This window comes from Dendrobates tinctorius, unplaced genomic scaffold, assembly GCF_039654945.1.
Source record: "Dendrobates tinctorius isolate UK_male_01 unplaced genomic scaffold, ASM3965494v1 ptg000070l, whole genome shotgun sequence".
Lineage (NCBI taxonomy): Eukaryota > Metazoa > Chordata > Amphibia > Anura > Dendrobatidae > Dendrobates > Dendrobates tinctorius.
Window position 1 is genome coordinate 8,793,548 of NW_027361738.1, and position 22,404 is coordinate 8,815,951.

Below are 22,404 nucleotides of genomic sequence, written 5' to 3' on the forward strand. Positions count from 1 at the left end.
AGGTAAGGGTTAATGTCCCCCAATAGTGCTCCCCCTGTGATCTGTTACTTATCACATCCTCTCCATACACTGCAGTAAGGATTCCCACCTCCGGCCTGTCACCTCCTGCCCCATATGTGATGTGGAATAGAGGTGGGAGAATAACTTTTTTCCAATGTTCTGCCTGTTAAGTCTATGGATGTGCAAAAATAAAAAAAAACTGGATCCGATTTTTACGAATACATTTCCATTACTAACACAGGACACTGGATTTCTTATTTTAAATTTTAATAATTTCTGATGTCTAAAAATGGATGCCATACAGATGACAATACACATGGAAAATCTTTTTTTTTGGATGAAAATCATGATTTTTTTTTATACGCTCATGTAAACTTCATCACATAAGCAACTGCTTTTTTTTAAAGTGATGAAATCAATATTATGCAGAATTAAAGGGTGATCCGAAACCAAAGGTGACTTTCATACTAAATTTAAATCCATAATCTATTCACTTTTCTAATACATTTCAGTTAAAAAATTTCTACCTTTGCCTCTCTACTCTAACTTCCTGTCTGCTTGTGTTTTTATTTATTTATTTTTTTTAAACTTTCAATGACATCTTGATTGAGAATCCCAGTGCATTTTGGGGTATTCACACGGGACGTCATCAGGGGTCAGAGGCTGCAGTCACTGCCACAGCTGCTTTCTCCACCATGAAAAGAAGAGTCATCTGTTTCAGAGACATGACTGGTCCCTGTCGGGTCATCTCTTCTCCTTAGAGCCAGAAAGAGAGCGCACTGTCACTGTGCTTCAAAGGAATCTAGCACAGGGAGCTCATACTGAGTATGCATCATAATTTACAACCAATGCATTATCAGGTGAGCAGGACTAGCCGAGCCGCCAAACCAGACATCACTGATGGCGCCTCATTTCAGCTTCTGCCCCTTGATGATGGCTAATTCGAGTATCCCGGCATGCACTGGTGAATCTCAAACAAAATGTCATGGGACGTTTAAAAAAAAAAGGGAGTCAGAATGTAGAGGGCACGTTAGGGAATTATTTTTGAAATATATTCGAAAACAAGATTAGATTATTACACTGAATAGATATACATTTAATATGAAAATTACCTTTGGTTTCGGACCGCCCCTTTAAGTTAAGCCGAGTGGTTTGGCCCTCCACAGCAGTGCCAGTTTCTCATGTGGCCCCTTGGGAAAATTAATTGCCCACCCCTGATTTAGACAAATTAAAAGTGTGTGGTTTTGCGTTCGGGTGTCCATTTTACCCCTCACCCACAAATAAAATGCAGTGTGCTACTGGAACAATGGCTCTTTGTTCTACCATTCAGTGTGTGCGACTGAGACAGCAGGCGCGATGACATAAATACATCGTGACTGCTGTGCAGAGTGGCATCAGAGCACGCACAGCAACGACCGGGGCAGAGCAACAGCATAACAGGTGCAAGGTGAGTATGTGTGTGCTTTTTTTTTTTTTTTTATTTTGTGTAGGATGTGTTTCTATAGAGGAGGCAAGGTGTGTGTGTCGCCTCCTACTGTACATAGGGGGAAGGCAAGGTGTGTGTGTCGCCTCCTACTGTACATAGGGGGAAGGCAAGGTGTGTGTGTGTCGCCTCCTACTGTACATAGGGGGAAGGCAAGGTGTGTGTGTGTCGCCTCCTACTGTACATAGGGGGAAGGCAAGGTGTGTGTCTCCCCTCCTACTGTACATAGAGGGAAGACAAGGTGTGTGTGTGTGTGTGTGTGTGTGTGTGTCGCCTCCTACTGTACATAGGGGGAAGGCAAGGTGTGTGTGTGTCGCCTCCTACTGTACATAGGGGGAAGGCAAGGTGTGTGTGTCGCCACCTACTGTACATAGGGGGAAGGCAAGGTGTGTGTGTGTCGCCTCCTACTGTACATAGGGGGAAGGCAAGGTGTGTGTCGCCTCCTACTGTACATAGGGGGAAGGCAAGGTGTGTGTCGCCTCCTACTGTACATAGGGGGAAGGCAAGGTGTGTGTCCCCTCCTACTGTACATAGAGGGAAGACAAGGTGTGTGTGTGTGTCGCCTCCTACTGTACATAGGGGAAGGCAAGGTGTGTGTGTGTCGCCTCCTACTGTACATAGGGGGAAGGCAAGGTGTGTGTGTCTCCTCCTACTGTACATAGAGGGAAGGCAAGGTGTGTGTGTGTGTGTGTGTGTGTGTGTGTCGCCTCCTACTGTACATAGGGGGAAGGCAAGGTGTGTGTGCGTCGCCTCCTACTGTACATAGGGGAAAGGCAAGGTGTGTGTGTGTCGCCTCCTACTGTACATAGGGGGAAGGCAAGGTGTGTGTGTCGCCTCCTACTGTACATAGGGGGAAGGCAAGGTGTGTGTGTCGCCTCCTACTGTACATAGGGGGAAGGCAAGGTGTGTGTGTGTCGCCTCCTACTGTACATAGGGGGAAGGCAAGGTGTGTGTGTCGCCTCCTATTGTACATAGGGGAAGGCAAGGTGTGTGTGTGTCGCCTCCTACTGTACATAGGGGGAAGGCAAGGTGTGTGTGTCTCCTCCTACTGTACATAGAGGGAAGGCAAGGTGTGTGTGTGTGTGTGTGTGTGTGTGTGTGTGTGTGTGTGTGTGTGTGTGTGTGTGTGTGTGTGTGTCGCCTCCTACTGTACATAGGGGGAAGGCAAGGTGTGTGTGTGTCGCCTCCTACTGTACATAGGGGAAAGGCAAGGTGTGTGTGTGTGTCGCCTCCTACTGTACATAGGGGAAAGGCAAAGTGTGTGTGTCGCCTCCTACTGTACATAGGGGGAAGGCAAGGTGTGTGTCGCCTCCTACTGTACATAGGGGGAAGGCAAGGTGTGTGTGTCGCCTCCTACTGTGCATAGGGGGAAGGCAAGGTGTGTGTGTCCCCTCCTACTGCACATAGAGGGAAGACAAGGTGTGTGTGTGTGTCGCCTCCTACTGTACATAGGGGGAAGGCAAGGTGTGTGTGTCGCCTCCTACTGTACATAGGGGAAGGCAAGGTGTGTGTGTGTGTCGCCTCCTACTGTACATAGGGGGAAGGCAAGGTGTGTGTCGCCTCCTACTGTACATAGGGGGAAGGCAAGGTGTGTGTGTCCCCTCCTACTGTACATAGAGGGAAGACAAGGTGTGTGTGTGTGTGTCGCCTCCTACTGTACATAGGGGGAAGGCAAGGTGTGTGTCGCCTCCTACTGTACATAGGGGGAAGGCAAGGTGTGTGTGTCCCCTCCTACTGTACATAGAGGGAAGACAAGGTGTGTGTGTGTGTGTGTCGCCTCCTACTGTACATAGGGGGAAGGCAAGGTGTGTGTGTGTCGCCTCCTACTGTACATAGGGGAAGGCAAGGTGTGTGTGTGTGTCGCCTCCTACTGTACATAGGGGGAAGGCAAGGTGTGTGTGTCGCCTCCTACTGTACATAGGGGGAAGGCAAGGTGTGTGTGTCGCCTCCTACTGTACATAGGGGGAAGGCAAGGTGTGTGTGTCGCCTCCTACTGTGCATAGGGGGAAGGCAAGGTGTGTGTGTGTCGCCTCCTACTGTACATAGGGGGAAGGCAAGGTGTATGTCGCCTCCTACTGTACATAGGGGGAAGGCAAGGTGTGTGTGTCCCCTCCTACTGTACATAGAGGGAAGGCAAGGTGTGTGTGTGTGTCGCCTCCTACTGTACATAGGGGGAAGGCAAGGTGTGTGTGTGTGTGTGTGTGTGTGTGTGTGTCGCCTCCTACTGTACATAGGGGGAAGGCAAGGTGTGTGTGTGTGTCGCCTCCTACTGTACATAGGGGAAAGGCAAGGTGTGTGTGTCGCCTCCTACTGTACATAGGGGAAAGGCAAAGTGTGTGTCGCCTCCTACTGTACATAGGGGGAAGGCAAGGTGTGTGTCGCCTCCTACTGTACATAGGGGGAAGGCAAGGTGTGTGTGTCACCTCCTACTGTACATAGGGGGAAGGCAAGGTGTGTGTCGCCTCCTACTGTACATAGGGGGAAGGCAAGGTGTGTGTGTCCCCTCCTACTGTACATAGAGGGAAGGCAAGGTGTGTGTGTGTCGCCTCCTACTGTACATAGGGGGAAGGCAAGGTGTGTGTGTCGCCTCCTACTGTACATAGGGGGAAGGCAAGGTGTGTGTGTGTGTGTCGCCTCCTACTGTACATAGGGGGAAGGCAAGGTGTGTGTGTGTCACCTCCTACTGTACATAGGGGGAAGGCAAGGTGTGTGTGTGTGTCGCCTCCTACTGTACATAGGGGGAAGGCAAGGTGTGTGTGTGTGTGTGTGTGTGTGTGTGTGTCGCCTCCTACTGTACATAGGGGGAAGGCAAGGTGTGTGTGTGTGTCGCCTCCTACTGTACATAGGGGAAAGGCAAGGTGTGTGTGTCGCCTCCTACTGTACATAGGGGAAAGGCAAAGTGTGTGTCGCCTCCTACTGTACATAGGGGGAAGGCAAGGTGTGTGTCGCCTCCTACTGTACATAGGGGGAAGGCAAGGTGTGTGTGTCACCTCCTACTGTACATAGGGGGAAGGCAAGGTGTGTGTCGCCTCCTACTGTACATAGGGGGAAGGCAAGGTGTGTGTGTCCCCTCCTACTGTACATAGAGGGAAGGCAAGGTGTGTGTGTGTCGCCTCCTACTGTACATAGGGGGAAGGCAAGGTGTGTGTGTCGCCTCCTACTGTACATAGGGGGAAGGCAAGGTGTGTGTGTGTGTGTCGCCTCCTACTGTACATAGGGGGAAGGCAAGGTGTGTGTGTGTCACCTCCTACTGTACATAGGGGGAAGGCAAGGTGTGTGTGTGTGTCGCCTCCTACTGTACATAGGGGGAAGGCAAGGTGTGTGTGTCGCCTCCTACTGTACATAGAGGGAAGGCAAGGTGTGTGTGTGTGTGTGTGTGTGAGTGAGTGTGTGTGTCGCCTCCTACTGTACATAGGGGAAGGCAAGGTGTGTGTGTGTCGCCTCCTACTGTACATAGGGGAAAGGCAAGGTGTGTGTGTCGCCTCCTACTGTACATAGGGGAAAGGCAAGGTGTGTGTCGCCTCCAACTGTACATAGGGGGAAGGCAAGGTGTGTGTCGCCTCCTACTGTACATAGGGGGAAGGCAAGGTGTGTGTGTCGCCTCCTACTGTACATAGGGGGAAGGCAAGGTGTGTGTGTCGCCTCCTACTGTACATAGGGGGAAGGCAAGGTATGTGTGTCGCCTCCTACTGTACATAGGGGAAGGCAAGGTGTGTGTCGCCTCCTACTGTACATAGGGGGAAGGCAAGGTGTGTGTGTGTCGCCTCCTACTGTACATAGGGGGAAGGCAAGGTGTGTGTGTCGCCTCCTACTGTACATAGGGGGAAGGCAAGGTGTGTGTGTGTCGCCTCCTACTGTACATAGGGGGGAAGGCAAGGTGTGTGTGTCGCCTCCTACTGTACATAGGGGGAAGGCAAGGTGTGTGTGTGTGTGTGTGTGTGTGTGTCGCGCCTCCTACTGTACATAGGGGGAAGGCAAGGTGTGTGTGTCGCCTCCTACTGTACATAGGGGGAGGCAAGGTGTGTGTGGCCTCCTACTGTCCATAGGGGGAGACAAGGTGTGGGGGTCTCCTACTGTCCATAGGGGGAGACAAGGTGTGGGGGTCTCCTACTGTACAGATGGGGAGGCAAGGCGTGTGGATTCATACTGTACATAGGTGCTTAGTGGGGGGCCTCATGCTGTATATAGCGGGCTATGTGTAGGAGCTCATGCTCTATATCACAGCCTAAAAGAATTTTAGTATATGGTACAAGTGATCAAACAATTTCAGGCTCAAGACCTTTGGAGAGGCAAAAACAAATACATAAATAAAACAAATAAACTGAAATGTCAGAATTGCATTGTTTTGTTCATTTACCACCACTGGACCTCCCCACAACAATGCCATTTAAAAAAAAAAAAAAAAAAGTATGCCAGATAGATGGAGAAAAAAAAGGATTGGGCATTGGAAGAAAGGGATGAAATAAAGAGCGCAAAGATAAAATGGTTCATTGAAGAAGTCAAACATAAAAAATAGCTGCATATTCGTAAAATGAAAATTGAATTCATATTACTATCCCTTCAAAAGGGATTGCCCACTACTCAGAAAGCCTCTTCTTAAATACTATATTGTTTGGTGCAAAATTAAAATAACAGATACTCGCCTCACTCACTGGCCCTGTTCCAGTAATAACGGCGCAAAGTCTCCTAGGGTTTGCGTGACATTTTTCTGACATGTAAGCACTGCAGCTGATCAGTAGCCACTAATTGGCTGCAGTTCTCAACAGTCTTCGAACATCGGAGGTTCGCCTGAAGGTAGATTGAGGCCATGTGCACACGTTGCGGATTCTGCTGCGGATCTGCGGTGTTTCAGGCTCTGCGGGTCCGCAGCAGATTTAAGTGCGTTGTACAGTACCATTGTTTTCAATGGTAAACTGAAAGACGCAGTGCACATGCTGCGGATTTTTCCACGTGGATTTGCTGCGGGTTCAAATCCGCAGCATGTCAATTCTTTGTGCGGAATCCGCCGCGGTTCACACCTTCTCCACTGTAGGTGTGTGAAACCGCAGGACTAAACCACAGGCTAATCCGCAGGTCTTTTGACCTGAGAATTTACCTGTGGATTTTTCCAAATCCGCAGGACCTAAAACTACGTGTGCACATAGCCTGAACAAGGAAACCCATAAACAGCTGCAGTTTGGTAAAGGGTGGAGAATACAGCTATGACGCTACATCCATATTGTCTATCACAGTCTGGGCATACTAAAAAATGCTAGCAGGGCCGTGTGGAGCTGAAGCCAATACTCAGGATTCTTGCACCAAAAGATTATACCATTTCATCCACTATTTTCTTGCAGCATTTTCCTTGAAGAGAGACCATTTATGTCCACTGAATAATGTCACTCTTCTGTCTTGTACTATAGGTAATGGGATATTCAAGGACACCGATCTAGTGATAATCCACAACAGGAAACTGGAGTCACGTTTTTTGTGATGAATTGTCACAGACTTACAGAAGAAGAATGACCCAGTCAAAATGAAGAATAAATGTTTTATCGCTTTAATGGCTTCTAAATATATTAAGGAAGTCTAAATACATGAATGATAGGGAGGTAACAACATTACAAGTCGCCAGTATGTGGATGTTGTAGGGAACATATGCAGCAGTAATATACAGCATTTCTCTTCTAGAGACATACTGCAAGTGGTTGTCAGGTGAAAACAAGTGATCACCCTTCCACAGGATCAAAAGTCTAACTGCTGGGAATGGCACCAAGTGGCTGAACGGGTAACTTTTACCAAAGCCAGACCAGGGCGGTGCAGTTGGTAAGCCAAACCTCCGACTCCTCAATTTCCCTGACTGACTCCATGGCACTGCCTCACTACTGAGCATGGACATAAAGCATGGACATAAAGCGCAGCCCAGATTCACATCAACTAAAAGCCAAGATCCTTAGAGATTAAAAACAAAACAGACATTTACAGGGAATTTCATAAGTTTCTAAATTTTTCTGAAAAAATTTGTAGCGCACACTGCACTGAACTACTGGACCAAATTATATATTTTAGGAGTCAGTCCACCAAAATGGACACAGACTCCACAGCCCTAGTGCACACGCTCAACCGCTGTTCCATTCATTCCCTGTGGAGCACTGCACTCAGCTTTTTCCAGCAGCGTCGAGGCGCCTGAAAGGAGCAGCGCTAAGGCGTTTCCTAACCCTAACCATGCAGCATGAAGCTACTCTGACAAAGAGTGCTTGCCAAAGCCCAGAGTATATAGGAGAGGGGAGTGGTCAACAGTGAACAGCTGAGAGCCTTAATGCAGGAAAGCGTCCATGAGCTCTCAACTGGGCAGATTAACCCATGCACTGCTAAACGAAACCTGCACGGTTTAATATGAAGGTGAAGCGCTTCTGAACAGTGCAGGAGTAGGAGAAATCAGACGCTGCAATCTTCTGGCTACTCTCTGTCACGGTAAACCTGTGACACCTATTCTGTGAATAGCTGATAAACTTTTTAATACTTGAACATCCCCTTTAAAAGGACAAAGCCAGGACTTGAAGCACAAAAACATTATCTTCTGAAATCGGGCAAAGAAGAGAGGGCCACAATTACTCAGTTCATTTAATAAAAGATCAGTTTTTCTGGACTAGGAGTAACTTTCAGGAATACCTTCAAAGTAATAGTTTAGAATCAACAAGCCTCGCTGAGATGGGGCAACATTTTTCAGGTTTTCCATTTTAACATTAGAGGAAAAAAAAAAAAAAAAAAAGGCATGCAGAGGACTGTAATACTAGTTACAAGGTATTTCCAGCCATGCAATTCATTTGCCTTACAGTACAAGCTAACAGTAGCCTTTCTTCCTGTAATTTACTGCTCCCCTCGGGCTATCTCCCAGCTAAATGAACACATACCGCCTTTCTTTGGCAACCCTGCTATTTTTAAATAACTCCATCGATACCAGTGAAAAAAAAAAAAAAGAATTACAATAAACCAAGCTGCCGGTCTGGCATGAGAAATCCTACTCAAAAACTAGATCTCCAAACCTATAAGGCCAAAATATTACAGCAACTAAAACTACAGGCTGAGCTACACCGCAAATGGGATATGCTTCTCTACAATAGACACAGCTACAAACGGCAAACGTTAGAAGCATGTGCTATGGGATCGCTTCCTAAGGGACTGTATCTAGATTTTATTTTTTACTCAATGAAACCATATATTAACCGCACATACCACACTTTCTAATGTGTCTTTCTCTAGATCGTAAGCTTCTGTTAACACCAATCACAGATACATACCAGCCACATGGACCAAAGACAACAATAGACAGACTGACTCATTGACTTCTATATAGAATGCTCTGAGCATGCTCTGTGATCTGGGCGGATGGCATAGGTAAAGTGAGATGTGTCTACTCTCACTGTTCCGGTGATAACCTACATATAGGTGCTACCATTCATTGCAATACTGACTGTAATGAAAATGTGGTGACTGCTGAAAAGTGATTTCTACAAAACAGCCTATTCTGAAGCTCAATGGTTAGTGCTAAAGGGGAATCTGTCAGTAGGATAAACCCTCTTATCTGTGGTGTATCTAGAGTTCAATGGGCCGCGATGCAAAATTTGGGCCCGGGCTCCCCCACATGCATGTTTGTCAGATGTATGGGATCTTGTAGCGTTCCAGATCCTGTGAAGACATACGTGTTCACACCCCATGTAACTATATCACCGAACCTGGGCCCTTCCTGTAATAATATCCCCATCCTAGGTCCCTTTTAGTTCTTATTTCCCCCATCCTGGGCCCCTTCCTGGTATAATGTCCTTTTTACATGGGCCTTTTCCTGTTATAATGTCCCCCAACCGAGTAATGTCCTTGATCCTGGGCCCCTTCTTGGTAAACTGTCTCCCTTCCTAGTATAATGTCCTCCATCCTGGGCCCCTTCCTCCTATAATGTCTACCTTTCCTGGCATAATGTCCCCCACCCTGGCATGTCCTCCATTCTAGGCCCCTTCCTGGTATAATGTCTCCAGTCGTTGATATAATGTATGCCATTCTGGGCCCCTTCCTGGTATGTCGTCTCGCTTTCTTGGTATAATGTCTTCCATCTTGGGCCCATTCCAGTAATAAACAATTCTCACATTCCCCCACTCCTACGACATGTGGCAGCCTCTTCAACAGCCAACACAGAAGCCAGCAAATGACTTCAGCATGCAAGTGATCAGAAGCATAACGTCACTGACATGCGCCGCATGCGACTAGTATGCCAACATCAGCTGCTGTCTACTTGTGTACGGCAGTACAGCCTGCTCTCTGCACAGCAATAAATTTCAGCTGAATATGCTGCTTTAGATACACATCCTGCCGAAATAACTGCTGGTGTCGGAAGACCCTCTTCCAACATGGGCCCAATCGCACCCTCTGCGACTGCGATCATTACGCCCCTGCCTCCTCAGCAGTCTACATGGACATGCAAGTCTTAGGAAGCAAAATAAAATATCTTGATATCTGCGATCCGATGTCTTGTTCCAGAGAAATCCACATCTTTCTTATATGCAAATTAACTGTTCAGGACTATGGGCCGGACACCGATCTCCAGAGCTTATTTTTTTAATAAAAGGGGATGTTATTGGTGTGATATATGATGGCCGCTCTCTGCTATCCTGATCTCACTGCCATCCTATTCTCACTGCAGAGCTGTGTGTGATTATACCGGACTCATCTGCAGCTTCCTCTCAGCTTCAATCTTAGACGCAAACAGGGTTACAATATAGCAGAACTGTGAGAGCTGCAGAAAAGGCGTTTGTAAAGACAACGTTCAGTTCTACTGTTCTGTGTTAGATACACTGGTAATGTCGACTATTTAAAATAAGCTCTGGAGGCAGATTTTCATGGAGATTAGTGTCTGGCTAATAGATCATAACACGTCATAACATAAGACAAACATGAATTTCTCTGTAATAAGACATCAGATCGCAGATCTCAAGGTAACCTTTTATTCAGCTTTTCTAAGACCTACATGCCCAAATAGACAGCTTAGGAGGGCTGATCCTACTGGGATTGCCTTTAAAACGTCAAGATTTGTATTTAAATACATAATAAAATGGACAATAGCAAATACGACATCCAAAATCAAAAATATATAAATATTATAAATGTAGTGACTTCAAAAAGTATTTATACCCGGTGAACTTTTCCATATTTTTTTCACGCTACACGCACAGACTTAAAATCATTTGTGCTATACCAACACAAAGTATTTGTGAAGTTTTAAAGGAAATAATACATGGTTTTCTATTTTAAAAATATGAATTTTAAAAATTGTGACGTGCATTTGTATTCAGCCCCCTGTAGTCCCATACCCTAAGGAAAATCCTGGGTGACCGATTGCCTCCAGAAGTTACATAATTAGTGGATTGAGTCTACCTGTGTGACATTTATTCTCAGTACAACTACAGCTGCTCTGTGAAGGCCTCAGAAGTGTATTTGGTCATATTAGAGATGAAACACCATGACGGAAACAAAAAGGAACACACCAGACAGGTCAAGGATAAAGTTGTGGTGAAGAATAAAGCAGGGTTAGGCTATAAAAAAAAAATGCCCAAGCTTCAAACATCTCACAAAGCACTGTCCAATAAATCATCCTAAAATGGAAAGAGTCCAACACAACTGCAAAACTAAAAAAAAAAAAAAAAAAAAAAAAAATGGCCATTTTTTAAAGCAAGCCAAAAACAGATTGCAAAAAGCCATGTAGGGGACACAGTGAGCATGTGAAAGAAGGTGCGCTCTGGTCAGATGAAACCAAAGTAGAACTTGTTGGGCTAAATGCAAAATTATGTGTGTGGTGGAAAACTAACACTGACGAATAAAGCTGTACTCTAACGCTATAGCATGTGAACATGTGCAGCTTTGTTAGTTATATATGGAGGTGGCTACTCTTAGCTTGCACCTGTTCACACCTGTTTTCTGTTTGGAAGCGTCGGAAAACGAACACCGCATATCACCCTGGAAACCAGGCCTGTGGAGTCTGTGTCGGTTTTGGTGGAGTCCGTACAAAATGGACAGACTCCGAGGCCTAAAATATATGAGAAATTGGGTTCAGTAGTTCAGTGCAGGGTGTGCTGTAAATTTTTTTATAGGAATTTGTGAAATTCCCGCCTCTCTGCACGCTCCCGGTCCCAGTAATCCTTTGAGACAATTACCGCGATGACGTCCGTTCTCGCGGGATCGCGACGTCTCGTGGTCATTCGCGATGACGACGCGCAAATGATCGCGAGAACGGACGTCATCGCTCGCAAAGGCTTACTGGGACCGGGAGCGTGGAGAGAGGCGGGAAGGCTGCGCGGGTCATAGGAAGGTGAGAATAACAATACTTTTTATTTTAAATTCTATTTTTTACAGGGATATGGTACCCAAAGCCCGGAGGACAGTCTCCTCTCCTCCGGACCGTGGGTACCATCCGCAAATGTTCTGCTTACTTTTCGCATGGTGTGCACAGCCACATGCGGAAAGTAAGCAGAAGAATGCATTCCTATGGGTGCGGGATCGCCGCGATTCCGCAAAATTAATGAGCATGCTGCGTTTTTTACCGCAAAGCAATTCCGCCGCGGTTAAAACCGCAGCATTAGCACAGCATTGCGGAATCCCATAGGAATGCATGAGATGCTTATTTTTCCACATTTTCGCGGCAAAACCGCCGCGGAAACGCGAAAAAAACGCCACGTGTGAACTCAGCCTAACAGTTACAAACAGTTCTATGTTTATCTATGTTTGTTGTCTGTCATTGTAAAACATTAAGGTTTACGTAACTTCTGTTTGTGGTGAGTTTATCAGACAATCAGACAGCTGCATTTCTGATGTGACAGACAATGCTCACAAGTGACAATCTTGAGAACTGTTGTTTCACAAATAATTCTAAGTTGCTATGTTTGTTATTGTAAAACATTAAGGTATGTCAGTGGTAGTTTTATCTAAATCCATTGTGGCTTTTATATTCTAAGGGCTTACGACCGATTGTCTGATGATTCCATGATATCTCAGTTTCATCCAATCTTGAAAGAAGGCCACTGGAAGGGCTGGGTGAAGCTAGTTACACATAAGTGTAATTTACTATATAAGACCAGAGAAACATGACATAGGCCGGTTTCACATTTGCGCTTTATAGCGCAGCGACGGCCTGTGCACGGCCGCCGCTAAGCCCCGCCCCCTCCCGGCTCCCTGCCCGCCCCATCCGGTCATCGCCGCCTACTAGCGCACATGGACGCTTGCTATCTGCGCACCCTATCTTTAGCATAGGGTGCGCAGATCGTGCGCTGGCCGTGCGCTGGGCACTGTTGAAGGTGCGCCCGTGTGCGCCGAATGCAGCATGTTGCATTTCGCCGCGCACGGCGCACCTTCAAAAGTGCACAGCGCACGATCTGCGCACCCTGTGCTAAAGATAGGGTGCGCAGATCGCAAGCATCCATGTGCGCTAGTAGGCGGCGATGACCGGATGGGGCGGGCAGGGAGCTGGGAGGGGGCGGGGCTTAGCGGCGGCCGTGTGCAGGCGGTCGCTGCGCTATAAAGCGCAAATGTGAAACCGGCCTTAGACAGAAGCAAAACTGGACACCTGTACACATGTACGGTGTTGTGAAACCTGCATAACTGGGGACGCCCATGCAGTCTTATGAATTTCCCAGGGGTTCTCTGTCTTGGCATTGCTTCTCTGATATCAGACGGATGATGTTTAAAAGCCTCTTGGTGATTGATGATGTGAGTATACTGTATATAGTTAATCTTTATATATACTTAATCATTATATGTATTCAATCTTTATATGTACTTAACCTTTGTATCTTAAAACATACAAAGGTGTACGCAATCATACTATTCCTTTAATTTTGTACATTGAAATAAAATTGCGTTATATTGCAAGTAGTAGCCTTCTTTAGAGCCGAATCCGAACCTGTTAAAAACTTGGCAATACACACCCTCTAACCAGTCCAGCAAAATCATGCTTCAAACAATGATACCAAATGTAAATTTTTGGTGAAGAACCAACAACAAGTGGGACACAATTGTGAAGTTGAATGAAATTTATTGGCCATTTAAAATTTTTGTGGAATTTCAAAAACTGAAAAGTGTGGCGTGCAATATTATTCGGCCTCTTTACTTTCAGCGCAGCAAACTTACTCCAGAAGTTCATTGTGGATCGCTGGATGAGACAATGTTGTCCTAAATGACTAATGATGATAAATATAATCCACCTGTGTGTAATCAAGTCTCTGTATAAATGCACCTGCTCTGTGATAGTCTCAGGGTTCTGTTTGATGCACAGAGAGCATCATGGAGACCAAGGAACACAACAGGCAGGTCCGTGATACTGTTGTGGAGAAGTTTAAAGCCTGATTTGGAACCAAAATGATTTCCAAAACTTTAAAACATCCCAAGGAGCACTGTGCAAGCGATCATATTGAAATGGAAGGAGTATCATATCACTGCAAATCTACCGAGAACCGGCCGTCCCTCTAAACTTTCATCTCAAACAAGGAGAAGACTGATCAGAGATGCAGCCAAGAGGCCCATCATCACTCTGGATGAACTGCAGAGAACTACAGCTGAGATGGGACAGTCTGTCCATAGGACAACAATCAGTCGTACACTGCACAAATCTGGCCAGTGGCAAAAAGAAAGCCATTTCTCAAAGATATCCATAAAAAGTGTTGTTTAAAGTTTGCAACAAGCCACCTGGGAGACACACCAAACACGTGGAAGAAGGTGCTCTGGTCAGATGAAACCAAAATCGAACTTTTTGGCAACATTGCCAAACGATATGTTTGGCGTAAAGGCAACACAGCTCATCACCCTGAACACACCATCCCCACTGTCAAACATGGTGGTGGCAGCAGCATCATGGTTTGGGCCTGCATTTCTTCAGCAGGGACAGGGAAGATGGTTAAAATTTATGGGAAGATGAATGGAGCCAAATACAGGACCGAAAACCTGTTGGAGTATGCAAAAGACCTGAGAATGGGACGGAGATTTGTCTTCCAACAAGACAATGATCCCAAACATAAAGCAAAATCTACAATGGAATGGTTCACAAATAAACGTATCCAGGTGTTAGAATGGCCAAGTCAAAGTCCAGACCTGAATCCAATGAAGAATCTGTAGAAAGAGCTGAAAACTGCTTTTCACAAACGATCTCCATCAAACCTCAAGGAGCTCGAGCTGTTTGCCAAGGAAGAATGGGAAAGAATTTCAGTCTTTCGATGTACAAAACTGATAGAGACATACCCCAAGCGACTTGCAGCTGTAATCACAGCAAAAGGTGGCGCAACAAAGTATTACGTTAAAGGGGCCGAATAATATTGCACGCCCCACTTGTCAGTTTTGAATTTCCACAAAAATTTAAAATAACCAATAATTTTCGTTCAACTTCACAATTGTGTCCCACCTGTTGATTCTTCACCAAAAATTTACATTTGGTATCTTTATGTTTGAAGCATATGTGGGAAAAGGCTGAAAAGTTCTAGGGGGCCGAATACTTTCGCAAGGCACTGTATGAACCCCACTTGCCACTGCCACAGGGCAAGTGGGAAGAGCCGGGTAAAATGCCAGTATCGACGCATCTAATAGGTGTGCTTTTTCTAGGAGGCTATGGGCTATTTTTAGGCTGGGGGTGGGGGGACGACAAATATTCATGGCCCCTTAACAGCTGAGAATACCAGCCCCCAGCTGTCTGCTTTAGTTTGGCTGATTGCTACATAAAATTGTTTTAAATTATTTAAGTATCTTTAAAAAAAAAAAAACAGCATGGCCTTTGCTGATGTTAAGAACGGCGAAACGCACTAAATAAATAATAAAGTGTGTTTGCCGCTCGGGGTCCACCGTGCAGAAGGTGTTATCACTGCTGCGGAGTAATGGCAGACGCGCTATATGGCGGTATAACGCGCACGGGTTAAACACCACCCGATGTGTGCTGAGCGGACTCTGTTAGCTCACAGAGGCACTGTAACAAAAACAAACAAACACCGAGCCTGTTAGACTCACAGGTCTCAGCTAAATTGCACGCGTGCTATCGGTCACAGGACACGGGCCCAAGCCTGAGGTCGGTGTCCGTCTATACCTACCGTGCGTGCGGCGTCGCTACCGTGGACGCCGGTAAGTGCTGCTGACTGCAGCGCAGCGGCAAACACAGCCGCTATACGATAGTGCCGTGAGGCGTGGCACGATCGGACGCTAGTGTAGAGGTGCGGTGTGCACAGTGGCCTAAGGCTTGCCACTGACTCTCTCTCTAGTTCCCTATCCACATGCGTAATATCAGAGGGAGGGGAATCTTAATAAGTCAGTCACCAGAGTCATACATCCATCACCATTCACACATCTAGCAAGTAAAATCTGTACTAGCGCATGGCCGAGCGGCCATGCGGGCCTTTTATAGCGGGGCGCTGCCGGGACCTTCCAGATCTCTGAGATGGACCAATCAGATCTGGAGAAGGACCTGAGCGCGTAACTCCTGACCTCCAATGGGAGATTGTCTCGTGAGAATGCTCAGTGGAGCAGCAGAGGGACTTAGCCTCAGGAATGGCTTGCTGCAGAGCAGCATGTGAGGCTCTGGATTCCTGTTGTGTTGCTGCAGGAGTCTGACGCCTAACAGCTGAGGGTTGCAGCCCGCTGCAGTCAGTTTGGCCTAGCTGGTTATCAAAAATACAGGCAAACGCACGCCGTTTTTTTTCTTTTATATTTATTTATTTATTTATTTAGAGTGCAGGCGCCTGCTGATGAAGTACAAGTTCGGGGTCAGAGCCTGAACAGTAGGTGTTCGTTATGAACCCCGAACTTTAACTCTACTTTTCGAGTTTGCCATCTTTACTCACTACCTATAAAGCTACACTGTACTAACTACTATTATTTTTCTTCTAAAATAAAATGGGCCGTCATTTACACTGCGACGTCCGCTACCCTAACTAGCTAAAAAAAAAAAAAAAAAGTCCCTTGGCGCAGACTCTGATCAGCAGCAATACTGATCAGAGCACTGCGGCCATGGGAATTACACAAGAAGAAAGCTCAAAAAATACAATTAGTGGGGGGTTGGGTGGTGGACTGGAACAGGGATTGTGGAACTGCTGCTGCGATCACAGATCAGTCACACAGCTCAGGAGACACAGCATAGATCGCAGAAGAACAGTTGCAGGAGGATCACACTGGCCACCAATGATTTCTCTCTCAGTATACAACCACTCTGCACCCCTACTCTGAGGTAAAGATGGCGTGCAGAGTGGTGATCACTATTTTTAGAGTAACCTCTTTGGCTGAACAATAGTTACTGACCAATCAGCATCAAAGTGGTTAATCATGAAAGCATTGTGACTGATGTCATTGATGCCGTCTCATACAGCACCAATCACAGCGTCACCTTTTTTTTCCCCTAAACTTTATTGTGACATCACAGTGATTGGCTGGTCAAAACTGATCAGCCAATCACAGCGCTAGCCAAAATGGGTGGTGGGTGATGCAGCCACCCGGGGAGACGTGCAGGGATGGCCTGCTATCAGAGACAGCAGCTATCTTAAAGGAAATCTGTCACCCCTTATTTGGACTATGAGCTGCCGGCATTGACATCAGGGGCTTATCTACAGCATTCTGAAATGCTGTAGATAAGCCCCCGAAGTAACCTGAAAAAAAAAAAAAAAAATTAGATTATACTCTCCGGGGTGGGCGGTCCGGTCCGATGGGTGTCACGGTCCGGTGCCTCCCATCTTCTAGTGATGACGTCCTCTTCTTCCCTTCCTATTGTGGCTCCAGCGCAGGAGCACTGCTCTGCCCTGTTGAGGGCAGAGCAGAGGCCTGCAGGGCGCAGGCGTCGGGAGAGGTCAGAGAGGTCTGGCGCCTGCGCACTGCAGTATTCTGCTCTGCCCTCAATAGGGCAGAGCAGTGCGCTTGCGCCAGAGCCACGACAGGAAGCAAAGAAGAGGACGTTACCGTTAGAAGATGGGAGGTGCCGGACCGGACCGCGTCATCAGACCAGACCGCCCACCTCGGTGAGTACAATCTCACTTTTTTTTTCTTATCTTTCAGGTTACATCGGGGGCTTATCTACAGCATTACAGAATGCTGTAGATAAGCCCCTTATGTCGATGCCGGCAGCTCATAGTCCAAAAAAAGGGGTAACAGATTCCCTTTAACTCGCGATGCAGCACGGTGACTGGAAATTGCGACGGCACTTTGCAGGAATGCAGCACCCGCAGCGCCATATATATAGGGCGCATGTCATGAAGGGGTTAAGCATTAAGGGGCGACAGTCTTTTTTTTTTTTTCTTCTTAACTATTACATTCTGTGAATCAGTACTGGTTTTATAAGCATATGTATATTATACAGTCGACAAGAAATCACACAGACCTACCTTAAATATTCCAACCCAGTCTTTGGGATGGGGATGGATATACTGAGTCAGTGTGTAGTGACACTCCAGAGGAGCGCTAGGAAGGTAACTCTTTGCCACATTCTGGAAGATCACGTGTGCGAAGTTAGACGTCTGCAGGGTACTATTTGGAGACAGGAGATCTTGTGGAGTGGACATTTTTAACCTGTAATTTGAGAACAAAGAAGTATATATGAGCAGAGTTAAGCACTTGAATGGGTGTGCAATGCTAAACAAATCTGGTGCATTTTACTGCAACGATGTGTGGTTAGTACTGACATATGATGAAGCGCCTGTCGTCTGCATATATTAACGGAGAACAGAATTTCTCAGCATATAAACATCTACATTTACATAAGGTGGTATAGGGAGGCAGAGCTGTGTTTATAGCCAGAGCTTTCATCTTATTGTTGTCATGCCCTTTTGACCCCTGCCTGATGCGGTATTGATTACCTATCCTAAAAAGGTACGTGTCAGTATTACGAGCCCGGAGAACTCCTTTAACCTTGGATATGCAATTCCTGATTTTAGTTAAAGGGGTTTTCCAGGACTATATTTTTTTTTTACTAAGCAAGAACTAACAGGCACATAGTTGCCAATTAGCGGCCTGTTGAGCCAAGCGCCAATCTCTGCCGGCACAGAGTGGTCACAGATTGCTCCTGTCAGCGAATCAGCGGCTTCCGCTGACTACACGTCGATAGAGCAGCAGCTTCATATCTGTTCTATTGATGGGGCGTGACTGCCGACGTCACGCTGATTGACAGTCGGCTCCCTACTGCCTAATTACATGGAGCCGGCTGTCAATCAACATGATGCTGCCAATCAACAGAGCACTCGGAAGAAGTAGAGCTGCTCTGTTGATGTGGAGCAGTTGAATCGTCGGCAGGAGCCATCTGTGAGAGTGTCCTGAGACGGCGAAAGGTACAAGCAGTTAGTTGCCTCTGTTAGCAACTACTTGCCTGTTTGTTTTAAGGCTCATGGTAAAAACTATATATTAGCCCTGGACACCTGCTTTGTGGAACATTCAGCTGGAGAAATTCAGCTTTTCTACACTTCCTGAACTGTTGTAAGTTGTATGATATCTGTAAGGCTGCGTTCACACGTCGCGGTTTTTTCGCGTTTTTGCGGTGGTTTTTAATGCGCGTTTTTGCCGCGAAGACGCAAAAAAACAGCAACCAATGCATTCCTAATCGAATCGCGGAAAGATACGCAGCATGCTCATTGATTTTGCGGAATCACGGGGATTCCGCCCACATAGGAATGCATTGTTCTGCTTACTTTCCGCATGTGGCTGTGCCCACCATGCAAAAAGTAAGCAGAACATTTGCGAATGGTACCCAGGGGGTGGAGGAGAGGAGACTCTCCTCCAGGCTGTGGGTACCATATCCCTGTAAAAAATAGAATAAAAAATAAAAATTGGGATATATTCACCTTCCGGCGTCCCGCGCAGCTTTCCCGGGCCTCAGCGATGCTCCCGTTCCCAGTAATGTCTTGCGAGACCTTTGATGACGTCGCGGTCTTGCGATACTGTAGCAGTCCCTATTCCTCGTGAGATCGCTACAGCATCGTGAGACCACGACGTGATCAAAGGTCTCGCAAGGCATTACTGGGAACGGGAGCATCGTTGAGGCACGGGAAGGCTGCGCGGGACGAATATAGCCCAATTTTTTATTTTTTATTATTATTTTTAACATTAGATTTTTTTACTACTGATGCTGCATAGGCAGCCTCAATAGTAAAAAGTTGGTCACACTCATCAAACACTGTTTGACGAGTGTGACCAACCTGTCAATCAATTCTCCAAGCGATGCTATAGATTGCTTGGAAAACGCTAGCATTCTGCAAGCTAACTAAGCTTGCAAATCGCTAGTTTTTCCGTGGGAAAATCGCAGGAATTTAAAATGTGATTTTCCCACGGAATGGAATTCCAGAGCTCCCGCGGAAGTTATCGCGGGATTTCCGCAATGTGTGAACATAGCCTAAGAGAAGCTTCTTGAACCTAAAATGGAAATAAGAGTTTCCTAGCACCTGCCATCTTATCTCATACAGTTAGGTCCATATATATTTGGACATAGACAACATTTTTCTAATTTTGGTTCTAGACATTACCACAATGAATTTTAAACAAAACAATTCAGATGCAGTTGAAGTTCAGACTTTCAGCTTTCATTTGAGGGTATCCACATTAAAATTGGATGAAGGGTTTAGGAGTTTCAGCTCCTTAACATGTGCCACCCTGTTTTTAAAGGGACCAAAAGTAATTGGACAATTGACAACAAGGCTATTTCATGGACAGGTGTGGGCAATCCCTTCGTTATGTCATTCTCAATTAAGCAGATAAAAGGGCTGGAGTTGATTTGAGGTGTGGTGCGGCGCTGAGCCCGCATCAAAGCCGGGACATGTCAGCTGTTTTGAGCAGCTGACATGTGCCCGCAATAGGCGCAAGCGGAATCGCCGTCCGCCCGCGCCTATTAACTAGTTAAATCCCGCTGTCAAAGCTGACAGTGGGCATTTAAATAGCACTTCCGGCCGCCGGGCCGGAAGTGAGCTCATCGCCGACCCCCGTCACGTGATCGGGGGTCGGACTTCATTTTTGCCTGGACAACCAGAGGTCTCATAGAGACCTCTATGGTTGTTCCAGGCTGATGGCTTTCAGCGCCGCCCGATGGTCGGCGCTGAAAGCACAGGAGTAAATCTGCTACATATGGGCGATCTGCTCATCGCCCATATGTAGCAGAGCTGATCGAGTTGTGCATGCTTCAAGCCTCCTATGGAGGCTATTGAAGCATGCCAAAAGTAAAAAAAAAAAAAAATGTTTAAAGGGAATCTGTCACCCTTTTTTTGGCTTTGCAGCTGCTGGCATAGACATCGGGGGCTTATCTACAGCATTCTGTAATGCTGTAGATAAGCCTCCGATGTAACCTGAAAGAGAAGAAAAACACCTTATATTATACTCACCGAGGTGGGCGTTCCGGTCCGATGGGTGTCACCGTCCCGTCCGGCGCCTCCCTTCTTCATGCGATGACGTCCTCTTCTCCCATCCTGTAATGGCTCCGGCGCAGGCGCATTGCTCTGCCCTGTTGAGGGCAGAGCAGAGTCCTGCAGTGCGCAGGCGTCGGGAGAGGTCTGGCGCCTGCGCACTGCAGAATTCTGACCTGCCCTCAACAGGGCAGAGCAATGCGCCTGCACCGGAGCCATTTCAGGACGGGAGAAGAGGACGCCATCGCATGAAGGGAGGAGCCGGACCGGACCGCAACACCCATTGGACCGGACCGCTCACCTTGGTGAGTATAATATAAGGTGTTTTTCTTCTCTTTCAGGTTACATCGGGGGCTTATCTACAGCATTACATGTTCATTATTTCTGCGGAATCGTGGCGATTCCGCAGCCATAGTATTGCATTGAAACGCTCACTTTACGCATGTGGCTATGCTAGGCCCACCATGCGTAAAGTGCTTCATGTGCGGATGGTACCCAGGGTCTGGAGGAGAGGAGATTCTCCTCCATGCCCTGGGTACCATATTCCTGTAAAAAATATAATTAAAATAAAAAATAGGGATACACTCAGCTTCTGATGGCCCCATGAGCCTTCCCGCCTCTCAGCCACGCTGCCAGCATCTTTCGTTCCCAGGGATGCATTGCGCGAATCACCTAAGATGACGTTGCGGTCTCGCAAGCATGACGTCACAAAAGTCCTTTACGCATTGCATCCCTGGGAACGGAATGTACCGAGAGCGCCGCTGAGGAGATCGGGGGCCGTCAGAAGGTGAGAATAACCTTTTTTTTTTTTTTATTATTTTTAACATTCTTTTACTATTCATGCCGCATAGGCAGCATCAATAGTAAAACGTTGGTCACACTTGTCAAACGCTATGCTTGACAAGTGTGACCAACCTGTCACTCACTTTTCCAAGCGATGCTTCAAATCGCATGGAAAGCGCTAGCATTCTGCAAGCTAAAAATGCTTGCAAAACGCTTGTGTTTTACGGCAAAACGAATGCGAATTCCGCATGCGTTTTACCCGCGGTAGGAGTTGCGGAAATGCTGCGGACTTTTCTGCAGCATTTCTGCAACGTGGGCACATAGCCTTAATCGACAAGGTGTTTCGGTGCACAGGACCTCCTTTTGCCGTACGTTTTTTCCTTGATCACCTCAATTTCTGTATACCTGACACTACTGCACCAGAATACTCCACGAGGTTTGCAGCGCTTTGAAACACTGTCCCCAGCTAGTAGTAGTAGTATAACACCGATTGCTTGGTTTTTCCCATTCTCAAAAAGATTCACAGACAAGTGACTTGCTTGATTTTCTGCAATCCCCTGGGGTTACACGCCTAATTTCAATACAAAGAAGCTCAAAACTGTGAAACGGCAGGCGCCCCTAAGGCTATGTGCACACGATGCGTTTTTGATGCATTTTCGCTGCGGTTTTTTTATGTGCGCAAATGCTCCAAAAACGCAATGGGATACTAAAGAAACGTAATTCAATGACAATCCTGGAGTGTTCTGCACATAATCAGTAAATTTCCATCCGTATTTG

The 22,404-nt window shown here is 46.7% G+C and overlaps 1 protein-coding gene across 4 annotated transcripts in view; it reads right to left on the reverse strand.

The window, feature by feature from the left end:
• TAX1BP1 (Tax1 binding protein 1) overlaps positions 1–22,404 on the reverse strand; it is a 188,044-nt gene that overhangs the window by 158,427 nt on the left and 7,213 nt on the right. For all 4 annotated transcript variants that reach the window (XM_073581360.1, XM_073581358.1, XM_073581361.1 and 1 more), the window contains exon 2: positions 17,848–18,031. In XM_073581360.1, coding sequence (XP_073437461.1) covers positions 17,848–18,024 — 177 coding nt within the window. In that variant the 5' untranslated portion in view covers positions 18,025–18,031. The remainder of the gene's footprint in view (positions 1–17,847; positions 18,032–22,404) is intronic.